The sequence below is a fragment of the Aethalodelphis obliquidens genome, unplaced genomic scaffold, assembly GCF_003676395.1.
Source record: "Aethalodelphis obliquidens isolate GAN/ISIS:26980383/991018 unplaced genomic scaffold, ASM367639v1 scaffold20, whole genome shotgun sequence".
In the NCBI taxonomy this organism is placed as follows: Eukaryota; Metazoa; Chordata; class Mammalia; order Artiodactyla; family Delphinidae; genus Aethalodelphis; species Aethalodelphis obliquidens.
In genome coordinates, this window is record NW_020837964.1 from 18,250,284 (window position 1) to 18,266,488 (window position 16,205).

Genomic DNA, 16,205 nt, shown 5'->3' on the forward strand with positions numbered 1-16,205 from the left:
CCTAATAAATAGCCACCAGTAATCCACGGGCCTCTGTGCAATACAGTAAGCATATTTTGAAGTACCTGCCAGACCCCTTCTTGGGAACTGCTCCCCCTTCCCTATCACGGCTGATAGAGTCCAACAACGGACCCAAGCTGAGCCTATTTGATTATCTCTCCCAAGAATATGGAGTCAGGATACCAAGAGACTGAACCTATCTAACAGCAGCGAAGTCAGGGGCCACAGCAAGTCAAAATCACCTACGAGCCCCTGTAATAGAGGAAGAAAAGCCACAAGAAAGCAGAGGAAGGAAGCAGGACTACAAAAACGAGCAGAAGTGAGAGCAGCTTGTAAGAAGCTGTGCAGCTTGTGAGAAAAAAACTGATGAAGGAGAAAAACAAATAACACATATATATGGAACCTAAAAAAAAAAAGGTTCTGAAGAACCTAGGGGCAGGACAGGAATAAAGACAAAGATGTAGAGAATGGACTTGAGGACCTGGGAGGGGGAAGGGTAAGCTGGGACGAAGTGAGAGAGTGGCATGGGCATATATACACTACCAAATGTAAAGCAGATAGCTAGTGGGAAGCAGCTGCATAGCACAGGGAGATCAGCTCGGTGCTTTGTGACCACCTAGAGGGGTGGGATAGGGAGGTTGGGAGGGAGACGCAAGAGGGAGGGGATATGGGGTATATGTATATGTATAGCTGATTCACTTTGTTATACAGCAGAAACTAACACACGATTGTACAGCAATTATACTCCAATAAAGATGTTAAAAAAAAAAAGTTGACGAGGAAAAACACAGAAACATACAGAAGACAGAGGCAGAGGCAAGACAGACAAGAGACAAAGACAAGGAGGCAGAGACAAAGAGATGGAGACAAAAGCAATAGAAACAGAAAGATGGACATACACACGGAGAAAGAGGCTGTCTCACAATGTCCTGGCTGTGCTTGCTGTGCTTCTGGTTTGTAGCACTGAAATGTGGCTGCAAAATGGGGAGAGAAGCTGACACACTCCTCAGCCCACTGACAGGCACTCCCTCCTCTGGGTTCTGCTCCTTTTCCTTCCCTCCATCCGGGTACAAACTGCCCCCATGGCTTGGGCCTCTCTGCACACAGTGGGAATTCAATGAGTGAAGGCAGCACCTCAATGGAAGCCCCTGCAGAGCCCCTTCTCAAAGACCGGATGGAAGGATACACAAAAGCCTGGTCACAGCAGCTGCCTCAGGGAGGAAGACTAAAGCTCTGAGAGGGAGACTTTTCCACTGTATACCATTTTATATAGTTTGACTGACTTACCACGCACATACACTTCTTTCTCAATAAAAGTACTTAATTTAAAACACTCTGTAGGACTTCCCTGGTGGTGCAGTGGTTAAGAATCTGCCTGCCGATGCAGGGGACACGGGTTCAAGCCCTGGTCCAGGAAGATCCCACATGCCGCCGAGCAACTAAGCCCGTGGACCACAACTACTGAGCCTGCGCTCTAGAGCCCACGAGCCACAACTACTGAAGTCCACGCGCCTAAGGCCCGTGCTCTGCAGCAAGAGAAGCCACTGCAATAAGAAGCCCGTGCACCACAACGAAGAGTAGCCCCCGCTGGCCGCAACTAGAGAAAAGCCCACGCGCAGCAACAAAGACCCAATGCAGCCAAAAATGAATAAATAAATAAAATAAATTTATAAAACAACAACAACAACACTATGTAGCCAGGGAGCAGGACCAGGAGTAGAGTAGGTGAGTAAGGAGCCCAGGGCACAAAATTTAAGTAGGCACTCACTGTCGGGGGACAACCTGGCAAACCTGAGAGTGAGTGCATCGTTAAATGCTGGCCCCAGGAGCCCTGCTTGCTTCACTGGACTCTCAGCCCTGCCAGAGAACAGAGAGCTCCGAGAACAGTCTACCAAGCAGAAGCCAACTCCCTCGAATGTTTTCCTGATTCTAATTAAGAAACAAAATTTCACCATCTGATCCCCCACCTCCCCACCCCACCCCCCACTCGCCTCCCAGAACTCCCATTCCCATCTAGCAGCAAGGACTACACCAGAGCTCAAATACAAGACAGCCAGGCTGAGCCTGGAGGCCAGGCACTCAGACTCAACTACCACAATTAAAACATCCAAGCCCTCCCTCTTCCTCCAATCTCATTTCCTTGCTGCATGCCTGCACCAATGAGTGTGGGACCCATGTGAGGGTCTTCCAGGCTCTGTAGGGGCTTGTTGCTGAGAAATACTCAAACAGCAGATCCAGATCCAATCCCTAAGCAGAAATAAATCCCCAAAGTCTCTCTGTGGCAAAGAGGGCTACATATCTTCTAATATCTGTTCTTCCATCTTTCCTTAGTAATAGAAATTTTAGCTGGAGTCTGGCTGCCCAAAATAATGATGACATTTCCCAGCCTCTTTTGCAGGCAGGTATGGCTAAGTAACTAAGTTCTTAACCCAGGGATATAAGCAAAGTGTCACATAAGTAAGACCTTATAGGAGTATCTCTGAAGGGTGAGAGGTGTCTTTCTTTGTCTTTCCTGTCAGCTACGAGGCAGACATGACTGGAGCTTGAGTAGCCATCCTGGACCACCAGCCAGAAGTCACATGCTGAGGATGGCAGAGCAGTAAAACAGAAGGAAGGAACCTGAAGAATTATGAAGTCATCCTACTAGCCCCACGCTGCCTACTTCTAACATGTGAGAAATAAATTTCAACATGCTTGAGCCATGCTCCTTTTGGTTTTCAGTTGTTTGAAACCCAGACTAATCCTGAGTAATACATGTGCCCACAGACAAAACTGCAACTCTCATACTCTCCTTCTGATGAGGAGATGGCCTGGCATCTGAAGCCGTAGTTCCAGTTATGCTGACTGTCGCAGCTCCCTTCTCCTACAAGCACTGGGAGGAAAAGGAACATTCCAATTCCTCCCACAAACAGGCCTTCAAGGACAGAGGAGTGCAATCCTTAACAACGACGACAAAGTGGGAAAAGAAAAAGAAGGGGAAAAAAACATCTACAATTCTCTTAGGAGAGAAATGTTCTACAACAGTCTAGGAGAGGTAAACCCTTCCAAGTGGAGATCCTGGAATCAGAAGCTACCTCTTGGCATGTGTATGAATACATAATGTACATGTCTTTTTTAAAAGCCTCCTTGTTTTCAATTACACAAGTATACATATTTAATCTTATTATCAAAACATTCAACCTATACATAGGGTTAGAATCCAGGGTTTTTGAGCAACTGTGGTCAAGGCCAGTCCTCCTCAGGCCTGCCACTGTCAGAACATAAAAGCTGTCTACCCATAGCAACAGCTGACCAAAATAGAGGAGAGTATCCTTCCTACTCAGAACCCTGCCCAGGCATGAGTCCAAGACAGCAAGAGGCAATAGGAAGCCATTCATACATCACACAGTGTTTCCTCACTGCAGTCTCACCCTTGACAGTCTCCCTTTCCTTCTTCCTTCCCCTCCTCTTCCCTTCCCTGTCAGCCTTACCAAACAAATCCTCAGGGACAATGGAGTCTCAGCTGTGAGCACACCTCTGCTGATGCCACTGTGTCAGTGCTGAACTGACTTCCACGTCAGTTCATGGCAAATACTCTCCAATGATGTATTTGAGGTTACATAACAGACAGAATCCCACAGGGATAAATGCACCAAGACCTAAGCCAGAAACACACACTTCTGCAGACAAATCAAGTACTCCTACAATGCTGGGCACCTGGGCTACTGAGAATACTGCTGGTCACCTGGTCAGAGAAAGGACCTATGGACCTCAAGAAGTGCCATTTTCCCCTACAGTCCCATAAGTGAATAAGAGTCCCTAAGCATACGGAGTTCAGCGGGCAGCCTGAGGCTCCACCCACCACAGAAGAGTCCAAGATCCCAGAATACATAATAGCAGAATGACAGTTTCTCAATCTCAGCACAATTGACATTTTGGGCCAGATAAGTCTGTCATGCGGGGCTGTCTTGTGCATTATAGGATGTTCAGCAGCACTCCGGACCTGTACCCACTGGATGCCAGCAACACCCCTTCCCAGCAGTTGCAACAACCAAAAATGTCTCCAAACCTTGCCAAATGTCTCCTGGGGGGGTAACTCATCTCCAGTTGAGAACCACTGTTCTGACATAGTGAGTACCTAAGACAATCTGAAATCCAAAAAACTAACAGCTGCTTGGATGTATCTCCCTGCCATGTATAACCTGGGACTGGAGTGGAGGGCTGCTGGAAGCCAGGATCTGAAATAGCAATGCCTTCAGGGCCCGAGAAGGTAATATAAATGAGCAAAGGCAAGAATGTCTGGACATAAAACAAGAGGGAGTGGGGGACTGCAGTCAATGGGAGAATATATGCTCCATTTAAAGGAGTAACCACTACTCAAATGCAGCTGATTGTGTGAGGCTGGAATATGGGTCCAAGTTTGCCAGAACTTTTGATTTTTCAAGAGAAAGGGCAAGTCCTGATTTTTAAATGTTGGCAAGTAATTCAAAATTATTTAGAACACTGTGCAGGCCCAATATATCTGTGGGCCAAGGGTGGCCCGTGGGCCAACAGCTTGCAGCTCTGCCCTAGAGTTAGTTATATGGAGACTGCCTAGGCCCTTTCTTCTAGGATGGAATTTTAATTGTCTACCTTAGCATGGATATAACTTCTTTAAGCAGTCTCCCAACTAACCTGGACCCCTCTCATGTCTCAGTTTCAAGACTAACGTAATTCTCCTACCCAAGCCTCACCCAGCATTCAGTGCAGATCTTTGTTTTCTCCCCTAATTATGACATAGTTGTTTTCTTCCAATTTAGGTCTCTTGAGACCAGGCTGCTCTCAGTGCCACCTCTGTCCAAGGAGGCTCCCTCCAGGACACCCCAGCTTAGCTGGATGATACATCAGCCTGATTCTACACCCTAATTTCCAAGAAGAGGAGTAAACTGAGCCCTAAACCCTAATCTGTTAGGATGGGACAAGGTTTTAATGACTTGGCACCAGCTCTGACAAGTTTCCCGCCCTCAGGCCCGCTTTATGGAAATACCTTGGTTTCTGGAATAGGGGTTTTTGGTAATGCAAATACTGAGTAATCTGTGTAAAAGTACATTTGAATGAAAGAAGTTATATGATACCATAACTTTGCATTTCTAAGAGGTGAGGTCTCTCCTCCAATCAAAAGATCAGTTCCTAGTGTGGGGATGGGCTTCCTAAGAAAAAACAATGGGAAAAATCATAAAAGAAAAAAGATTTAACAAACAAAAATCTTCTTTATGTGAAAAATTATGTACAGAGGTGCCCTTTGATTTGGTTACTCTTGGAATTCATCCTAAGGCCATCAAGGGACCAATGCACAGGCACTCACAGGTGCTCAGAAAAGAGTACAAATTCACGAAATCTTCTAGAAAGCAACTGGGTAAAACACGAAGAAACTTAAAACAGTTTAATTCTTTAGACACAGGGATTTCTCTTTTATAATTTTATCCTAATAAAATATGAAGAAACTCTGAAAATGATTTCTACACAGCAGCATTATTTTTAATAATGATATTATAGGGCATTTACTGTATGCCAGTCAGAGAGAAGTATTGTACTTTATTTGTATTGATTCACTTATTCCTCACAACAATCTTTTCAGATAGGTACTATCAATGAAATGAAAAAAAAATGTTGCCTGTCATATCAGTAAACAAAGAATGTTGCAGCCATCAAGCCATCACAAAACAGCTGCTCCCCGGAGAGCCCTAAGGGAACTCAGGATAGAAACAGATGCCTGCCACCTACCAGTCAGCCACCCACTAACTGCAGCCACCCCCGACAATGCACCCTGAAGAGACTTAGGTTGAGAAACCACAGGACACTGCCCCCAGATAGCTGAGCTACATATCAAAGGAGTGATTTCAACGAGCCCTGACTTTTGCATTTTTCCATACATAGAAAAGAGCTAAATTCCTTAATGAGATATCTGGTTTTCTTTAATTAACAGTAATCTTTTGGGACTTCCCTGGCGGTCCAGTGGGTAAGACTCCAAGCTTCCACTGCAGGGGGCATGGGTTCGATCCCATTTTTTTGGCAGCGAAAAACCAAAAACAAACAAAAAACAGTAATCTTTTAATGTTCCAACTACCTGGTCTTTGTTGCAAAAACTCCTATATATCCCGGCCCCTCCCTTACCTCTTTGCAGCAGTGTCTCAGAGCTATCTGAGATGCTGTGCCCCAGGCTTAAGTCCTCAGTTTTGTCTGCTGAATAAAAATAATTCTCAACTTTTAGGTTGTGCATGTTTTTTTCAGTTCACAGTACAATCACTATTCCCATTTTACAAAATGAGAAAATTAAGGCACCAGTTAACTATCTCCTCCAAGGTCAATAGCTACTCAATGGTAAAGCTGGAATCAAACCCAGCCTGGCATGGGAGCCTATGATCTTCCCCCTCCCCCCACCCACTGGCCATGCCGAGAGGCATACGGGATCCTAGTTCCCCAACCAGGGATTGAACCCACATCCCCTGCAGTGGAAGCTCAGAGTCTTAACCACTGGACCGCCAGGGAAGTCCTCTTTTTTGGAATCCTAACCACTAGGCCACCAGGGAACTCCCAAGGGAGGCTATGATCTTAACCACTATATTACACTGCCTGGAAACTACTTGTGTGTCCCAAACCATGTTTTCTAAGAATATTTGGTGAAAGGGATTAAATATTAAATTTTTTTAAATGCAGTATACAAACCACAAAGAGTATTATATCAAGGGTACTTTTTTAAAATGATGGATAAGCAGAAAAAAAAATAGCAGAAGGTATTTCACACAAATAGTAACAATAGTTCTCTGGGAGGTAAAATCATGGGTGATTTTAACTTTCTTTTTTTGCATTTTTCTAATTCTCTTAGGGTCTATGCATCACCTTTTAATAAAAAAGAAGATATATATATATATATAACTTTAAAAAATGTTTCTTTTGGGACTTCCCTGGTGGAGCAGTGGCTAAGAATGCCACAATGCCACAATGAAGTGCCACAATGAAGACCCAACACAGCCAAAAATAAATAAATAAAATAAATAAATTTATTTTTAAAAAATGTTTCTTTTGAAGAACATTTCACAAAAAGGGGGGAAATCCATGATATACTAAGTTTAAAAAGCAGAATATCAAGTTATATGCAAAGTATGATTCCAATTCTATAACAGAAAGAAATGAAGACATAACTGAACTATTAAAAGTACCCATACGTCAGGCTTCCTGGTGGCGCAAGGGTTAAGAACACGCCTGCCAATGCAGGGTACACAGGTTCCAGCCCTGGTCCGGGAAGATCCCACACGCCACGAGCAACTAAGCCCGTGCTACTAAGCCTGTGCTCTATAGCCTGCGAGCCACAACTACCGAAGCCCGTGTGCCTACAACCCGGGCTCGCAACAAAGAGAAGCCACTGCAATAAGAAGACTGCGCACCACAACGAGGAGTAGCCCCCCACCCCCACCCCGTCTCCGCAACTAGAGAAAAGCCCACGCATAACAACAAAGACCCAACGCAGCCAAAAACAAATAAATAAATAAATTTATTTTTTTTAAAAAGTACTCCTGAGTTTCACTGGTGGCGCAGTGGTTAAGAATCCACCTGCCAATGCAGGGGACACGGGTTCGAGCCCTGGCCCTGGCAGATCCCACATGCCGCGGAGCAACTAAGCCTGTGCACCACAACTACCAAAGCCCGCGCGCCGTGCTCCGCAATAAGAGAAGTCACTGCAATGAGAAGCCCGCGCACCGCAACGAAGACCCAACGCAGCCAAAAATAAAAATAAAATAAATTTATTAAAAAAAAAAAAGTACTCCTGTCTGGGGACTTCCCTGACAGTCCAGCGGTTAAGACTCTGCGCTCCCAATGCAGGGGGCGCGGGTTCAGTCGCTGCATGACGCGGCCAAAATAAATAAATAAATATTAAAAAAAATAAAAGTACTCATGTCTTGGCGGTAGATTATAGGTGATTTGAGGCTAATTTAAATTTCTCCTGAACAAACATGTTTTATAATCAGAAAATTATTCCCTTTTTTGGAGAGCTTAGGCTAGAGTCCCCCTGGTGAAACCCTATCACATATACCGCTGAGTTCCCACTTTCTCTCCTCCCAGGGGTATCTGTGGAAGAGTTCCCTTTTAACATCTGTCTTTAATAAATTCCTTAAAGTCAGGAGTCACAGCATACTGTACAATCCTTTACGGCTAAGTCCAAGGTACTGTCAGTCTATTTTTAACACTGTGGATAAACTACACATACTGCCAACGCTTTGCAAGCAAAGATATGGAAAGAACAGAGTATAATTAAGTGCCTCTGGCAGCACAGTGCTAAGGAACACAGGGAATTCTGGGCCACTTCTCAGCTAAAACACTAGCTTTACTAGACTAAGTTCACAATAATCTTCTCTCCCTTCCAGTGTTTTCACACAGAATTCCTCCTTACAACCTCATAAGAAAAAAAGGAAAATAAAGAGAGATCCACTGGGATCTCAGGTTCTGCCCTCAGAAACCAAATACAGGGTAGAAGCCACCTTCCTCGCTGGCCGCAGGCAGAGCCTGTTTACAAAGTCAGCATAAAGAAATCTGAAACACCAGTGGGAAACAGCCATTTTGGTGTGGTGCCTGCTGCTTAGATCGGCCTGTGAAGAGTGGCAGTGGCAGGAAGGAGTGGTCCTACTGTGAGCCTGTAGGACATAAAGCCTTGGGACCCCCACAGTCTAGAGAAGCCCATTTCCTCACTGATGGCTTTAAACTGGTCTAAGATTAAAAGCTGGGAAGCAAAATAACTTTTTTTTTTTTGGAGCAGCAGAATAAACGCCTCAGCACTGAGGGTTTTTCCTGGGTTAAGTTACAACTAGTGATGTTGACACCAATCAAAATAAGACAAATATAAGACATGCACCAACCTGTCACATAGACTGGGGAACAGAACTCAGGGACACCGAAGAAGGAAAGTGAGGCACCAGAAGCCACAAACAGATTCAGACTCGCCCCATCCCCATCCTTTACCCTTACTTATCTCAGGAACAAATGACTTTGGTGAAATTGCTTCTTCAAAAAGGTAAGATGCCTCTCTTCCCCACAGAAAAAGAAAAGCAAATTATGCTCTTCAAATATAAATTACCATTAGCATTATAAAAATAACCCACAGCCCCACGCATACTCCCCCGCTAAGCCCTCAGACTTACACATGCAGGCTGCAGCGAGGAGACGGCAGGCCAGGTACGGGGGCTCGCAGGTGGGAAAGGAGGGCTGGATGATGTAGTTGGCAAAGGTGATAGCGATAATGGCCTGACTGGTGGGCTCAACAATTAGCAGGGAGGCCCAGAGGCGGATAAAGGCAATGAAGCCCCCAAAGGCCTCTAGAATATAAGCGTAGCTGGCCCCCGACTTGGTGATGGTGGTCCCCAGTTCTGCATAGCAAAGGGCACCCACAACGGAGAAAAGCCCACCAATGGCCCATATGATCAGCGACAACCCATAGGAGGCAGTGTAGACCAGCACGCCCTTGGGTGAGACAAAGATTCCTGAGCCGATCATGTTGCCCACCACCAGGCTGACCCCATTCAGCAGAGAGATCTCCTTCTTTAGCTGCATAGTTTCTGTGGACCGCTGAGGCAGCATGCTGACATCTTCTTCCTCCCTGGGCCGGCTGGCCTCAGGAATGAGATGGTATGTGGGTGTGGGGCTCTCCAGCTCCCTGGATTCCATGGCAAATAGTTCCTTCACAACTGTGTTTACTATGGCCTGGCAAAGAATGTAAGTATGTCAGTCTAGGGTAGTGGCTGATAAGGCTCTAGTTCAGACCTGCAAGGCAGGCAGATTTCCCTGCCTACCTCTTGTGTAGGGACAGCATGACTCATACACAGACCTAAATACAATGAGCCTGTCTGAGTTCCCACCACAGGATACAGAGAAATGGAGGCAGGCTGACCTCCACTGCTCCCAGGAAAGACACCAACAGGGCTCAGACACGACATGAGGGTGACTTCTAACAAGAGTCTTGATGCCCAGGGTAGGCTGGCATTAGGTTTATCCATAGCATGGATTCTCCCTGAGGTGTAGGTTTTGCTCTGTTCTTACCAACTTAAAACCTACAAACTTGCCAGAGTCCCAGCACTAGGTTCACAGCACTAGCCAGCCTGATAGGCCTCTCAGTTTCCATACTCACTCACCTCCACCCAAACATAAACAGGGACTTCTGCAGTGTCCAGCCACATGTGGAGAGGTCTGTAGCTACTCTCAGGCCAGCAAAGAACATGAACAGGTTGTGGGAAGGGCTAGGAAGATGCTAAGACAAGGGCATATCGCTATTGCAGAGACTAGACCAAGGAGAGAACATCCATGAAAATACACACCCTTGTGTTGCTTTGTCCATTAACACCCACCTCACTTCCCACGTTGCTGCTTCCTCATTCAACACCTTTCTTCTTCTAAAGTGCCTAAAAGAGAGGGATAACATAATAAGACCAGATGAAGAAAGAACATTCAGAGGGCACCCTAATGTGGGACTCATCTGCTATTGGCTTATTTGCTTTCCTCCTCAGCCTGCCTCTCACTACCACCTGGGGCTGCAAAGAGATTCCCCCAAAACAGGACCCAGTAATCTTGACACCAAAACAAAGCTATAAGTCTCCTCTTATCCACAGATCTGGCATTGGAAGGCATCCTGTAGGGAGATGGTGTGCACACGTACATACATGCACACTGCTTCTTTTGGATCAGCATTGGGCCAATCCAGAAACCTCAAGGAAGCTGGATCCCACACCAACCTATCTATGACGGACCCAGAATTTGTCGGAGGAAGACAAGCACCTTCCTGACCCTGCACTCAGCAGGACCTTCTCTCTTCCTCAATTTCTGTGCCCTAGGAATTGGGAATTCAGATCCCCAACTCCTACTCCATCTTCTGGAGAAAGGAATCTGGTAAGCCACTTGATTCCCTCCCAGGAGTCAGTCCTTTAAGGTCACAGAGATAACTTCCAGGAATAAGAATGGGATCAGTACGTCATCTTCCCAGAACCTTCTCATCTAGTCAACAACAACGGATGTGCTGGAATCTTGCCTCATGGAGCTCAGAGCAAGTGAACCACAGCCACTCAAGACTGAGTAGTTCTCAGGGAAAACTCCAATCTCCACAGGCCCCACTCAAAATGCCTGCCTTACCTGTCCCAGTACCCCTCCAGAGTCTAGACCTGAGCCCAAGTGAAAAAGCTCCTCTGGGGCCATTAATAAGCCTTCCCCCACTCCCAGCAGAGTTGAGCCAGCCTCCTTCTGCTTATTATGAGGCCTGGCTTTAAGGCAGCACCACTTTTCCTTTCCTCCTGGCACCAAGCCATGAAGGTGACTCTATGCAGGCACGTGGGAAAATATCTGTTTTCATGTGTCTGTCAGGTGAGCTCAGATATGCATGAAAACAAAACTAGGAAACACCTGAAGAGCCTGTCTCACATAGAGTCAGGTGCAGGGACTTCCCTAGTGGCGCACTGGTTAAGAATCCACCTGCCAATGCAGGGGACACGGATTCGAGCCCTGGTCCTGGAAGATCCCACATGCCGCGGAGCAACTAAGCCCGTGCACCACAACTACTGAGCCTGCGCTCTAGAGCCCACAAGTCACAACTACTGAGCCCATGTACCACAACTACTGAAGCCCGCGCACCTAGAGCCCGTGCCCCGCAACAAGAGAAGCCACCGCAATGAGAAGCCCACGCAACGCAACAAAGAGTAGCCCCTGCTCGCTGCAACTAGAGAAAGCCCGCGCTCAGCAACAAAGACCCAACGCAGCCAAAAATAAATTAAAAAAAAAAAAAAGAGTCAGGTGCAGGCTCTTCATCAGTGAGTGCTTCCATGTGTATGCTCTATGCACGTTAATAAACTTGATTGTTTTTCTCTTGTTAATCTGTCTTTTGCCAGTTTAATTTACAACTCCCCAGCCAAGGAACCTAAAATGGGTAGAGGGAAAGTGTTCCCCCCACCCCCACCGCACCTTACATTCCTTTAAAAAACAAAAAAGTCAGTGCACAGAGACTTGGGTTGCCCACTCAACCCAACATGGAGGCAAGCAGAGAAACCTGGCCCCAGTGGTCACTCCAGCCTCCCCCTATTCATCAGACCCCAGCTGGTGGGGAGGGGGAGGAGGTTACCAGGTATTCTATTTGGACTTCTGATACCAGACTGTGAGTTTTCTATCAAACAATTCTGCAACACCCAGCAGATCTGGTGTCTGCTACAATTTAATCAATTCTAACACCACCTACCTGGAAATAGCAACAGATTCCTCAGGTTAAGGGCTCAATCTTACAAAACAGCCCTCCCCACCCAACTTAAGATGCCAAATCGCAAGTGCAGGTTTTTCCTGTGCTTCTGACCAACTGGCTATGAATCGGAGGTTCCCACTATCCCCTCCTCGGGTTCAATTAATTTGCTAGAGCTGCCCACAGAACTCAGGAAAACAGTTTACTTACTAGATTACCAGTTCATTATAAAGGATATAACTCAGGAACAGCCAGAAGGAAGAGATGCAAGGTATGGAGAAGAGGCACGGGAAGCTCTCCAAAACCTGTCCTTTTGGGTTCTTTATGGAGGCTTCATTACAAAGGCATAACTGATCAAATCACTGACCACTGGTGATTGATTCAATCTCCGGACCCTCTCCCCTCCCAGGAGGTCGGACCTGGACTAAAACTTCCAAACCCTCTAATCACAGGGTTGGTTCCCGCGACAAGCAACCCCCATCCTTAGAGGATCTAGATGCTTTCAAAAAAATCACCTCATTAACAAACTCAGGTGTGTTGAAGGGGGCTGGTTATATGAATAACAAAAGACATCCGTTTAACCTTTACTGATCTGGAGCTATTTCAGGAACTGGGAACAAAACAAATGTTATAACAAAAGATGCCTCTATGGCTCTTATTAGGAAATTACAAGAGCTGTGGGACAGGAACAGTGGACAAAGACCAAATAAATAATCACAATATCACAGGGAGGGAAAAAGGTAAACTCACTTCACTGGAAAATTTAAAAATAGGATGAAATGTAACTGCCTTGACTTCTAACTTTCACTTAAGATGTAGAAATCTGGGAAAAGCATCACTCCGACTCCAATGACAAGAAAAAGGCAGATAATCTACAGAATTGTAACTTTTCTTGAAATCATTAGAGAGCTGAGGTTACAGGCCAACCAACCAGACTGAGATTTAGGGAAAAACAGATACCTCCCAGAGAGATGCAAGTTCTGGCTTACCTGTGGCGGAGGGAGAACAATGGAACCACCATACAGGCAGGAAAGAAGAATTCAATTCGGGAACAATTTTTAATGAATTACTAAAGGTCAAGTTTGGGTTAGCAAGAGCCGTAGACACTTAGAGGGTTTTCTCCAGTGAGACCTCAGTGGGTGCTCACAAGAATTACTAGGCCAGAGAAAGCCTCTCAGAAGTGCTGGCCTGGAGAAGGAAAGCAGTCACTGCTCTGGGAAAAATATGAAGGTCCACCTGCTCCCTTCTCTAAAAATCTTAAACACCTGGGGAATGGGGAAACTGTCATTCCCAAGGCAGCTGGGACAGGGTGAAAGAAAAAATAAAACAATCCTCTCTGCCTGAGGGAGGAGCAGGAAATTCTGGTCCAGACAATTAGACATGGCAGGCTCACCCAGAAAGATCTAACCCCCCCGACCCAGGGAAATAGGGCCTGCCTAAGGCTGAGGCTGAACCAAGACAACAGAGAACCGCTCTACTCCCCACCACCAGGTTAGCAAGCACCCAGCAACAAGGCTGTGGTACACTGTGTGCTGAGGTACAGGTGTACAAAGAAGACCTAATGCTGAGGGTGGAGCATAAACACAGAAAAATGCACCCTCAGGGCAAGGAAACACCAGAGGAATTTGGAGCCACTGGTGCACCTAAGGTAATCATAGCAACAACAAAACTCAAACCCAACTCACCTCCTAACTGACTCAAACTCCCACATTAACAGGCTAGCAAAAGAAGACGTTGTACCCATTTCCCAGAATAAAGACTATGTACCTCAATCTCTACTTTTCCACATATTACATCTGACAATCAATAACAAATCACAAGCAACATAAAAAAAGCAATAAAAACAACCCACTATCAAGAGGCAAATTAATCAATAGGACAAGACTTAGAGATGATCCAGATATTGGAACTATCAGACAGGGAATTTAAACTAACTGTGACTGGGACTTCCCTGGTGGTGCAATGGTTAAGAATCCGCCTGCCAATGCAGGGGACAAGGGTTCGAGCCCTGGTTGTAAAAGATCCCACATGCTGCGGAGCAACTAAGCCTGTGCGCCACAACTACTGAACCTACGCTCTATAGCCCACGAGCTGCAACTACTGAGCCCATGTGCCACAACTACTGAAGCCTGTGTGCATAGAGCCTGTGCTCCGCAACAAGAGAAGCCACTGCAATGAAAAGTCCACGCACCACAGTGAAGAGTAGCCCCCGCTCGCCACAGCTAGAGAAAGCCCGCACGCAGCGACAAAGACCCAACGCAGCCAAATATAAATAAATTTATAAAAAAAAGAATATACATATATACATTTATATGTGAATCACTTTGCTGTACAGCAGAAATTAATACAACATTGTAAATCAGCTGTACTTCAATAAAATAAATTTAAAAATAAATAAATAAATAAAATAACTATGATTGATACATTAAAGGCTCTAATGGAAAATGTGGTCAGCATGCAGGAACATATGTGGAATTTCAGCAGAGAAATGAAAACCATACAAGTCAAAATGTGAAAAAATCCAGAACAGAGCATCTAAGAGTTGTAGGACAATATCAAATGGTCTGAGGTAAATATTAAAAAATATACTTTTTTGATTCTATTAAATGCCTTAGAATATAACTAACTGCCTAAAGCAAAAATAGTAGCAATGCAGCGTTAATATATTGCATAGGTAAAAGTAAAGTGTATGAAAACAATAGCACAAAGATAAGAAAGAAGAACTGGGAGTTATACTACTGTAAGATTCTTATATAATATTATATGTGAAAACTGATGTAATATTATTTAAAGGTAGACTGTGATTAATTAAAGATGTACATTGTGAAACTAGGGCAAACACCAGAAAATTAAAAACGGTATAAATAATAAGCCAACAGTGGAGATAAAACAGATCATAAAAAATACTCAATCCAAAAGTAGGTAGAGAAAAGAAGAAAAAAGAAGCAAAGAACACATGAAATAAGTAGAAAACAGAAAACAACTAGCAAGGTGGAAGATTTTAATCCAACCATATCAATAATAACATGAAATGTAAATGATCTAAACATACCAATTATAAGACAGACATTGTTGGGTTAGATAAAAATGCAAAACCCAATATGCAGTCTACAGGAAACCCACTTGAACTATAAAGACATAAGTTACAGGTAAAAAGATGGTGAAAAAACATGTAAACACTAATCAGAACCAAGGGGGAGGGCTTCCCTGGTGGCGCAGTGGTTGAGAGTCCGCCTGCCAATGCAGGGGACACGGGTTCGCGCCCCGGTCCGGGAGGATCCCGGGCGGAGCGCGGAGCGGCTGCGCCCGTGAGCCATGGCCGCTGAGTCTGCGCGTCCGGAGCCTGGGCTCCGCAACGGGAGAGGCCACAACAGTGAGAGGCCCGCATACCGCAAAAAACAAAAGAAAAACAAAGGGGAGTAACTATATTAACATCCGACGAGACTTCAGAATAAGAAGTATTGCTAGGGATAAAAGAGAACATTATATAATGATAAAGAGGTCAATTCAGCAAGAAGAAAATTCTAAACGTGTATTTCCCCCAACAGCATAGCTTCAAAATACATGAAGCAAAAAGTGATAGATCTGAAAGGAAAAACAGACATCCACGATTATAGTTGGAGACTTCAATACACCTCTCTCAGTCACCAACAGAACAAGTAAACATAAAATCAGCAAGGATCTAGAACACCTGAAAATGGAATGTCCCAACATAGTTCTTGTCTAAAATTATGTGAATTCTGAGGGGAAAAACAAACAAAGAAAGGCACCTGCAATAGGGCTTACCTCCATGCAGGACATGGGGGCAGATCAGGGGTGGGAGACAGCCTTCCAACAGGGAAAAACTGCTTTGGCTCCTCAAGTTTCACAACAGAATACCAACCTTACTATCTACTGAGTTGGTTGCTATCAGAGCACAGTTAGAAACCCTTCCTCAGGTGCTGCCCGAGGTCTTTAGGATCAATTCCAACCTTCTTATCAGGGC

General features: G+C 45.1%; 1 protein-coding gene across 4 annotated transcripts in view; it reads right to left on the reverse strand.

The window, feature by feature from the left end:
- Positions 1-16,205, reverse strand: part of SLC7A6 (solute carrier family 7 member 6) — a 34,741-nt gene that overhangs the window by 14,249 nt on the left and 4,287 nt on the right. For all 4 annotated transcript variants that reach the window (XR_003435450.1, XM_027119495.1, XM_027119494.1 and 1 more), the window contains exons 2-3: positions 10,353-10,406; positions 9,153-9,711 (exon numbers count right to left, since the gene is read on the reverse strand). Coding sequence is in view for 3 of the 4 variants with exons in the window: in XM_027119495.1 (XP_026975296.1) it covers positions 9,153-9,675 (523 nt within the window). In the remaining variant the exon portion in view is untranslated. The remainder of the gene's footprint in view (positions 1-9,152; positions 9,712-10,352; positions 10,407-16,205) is intronic.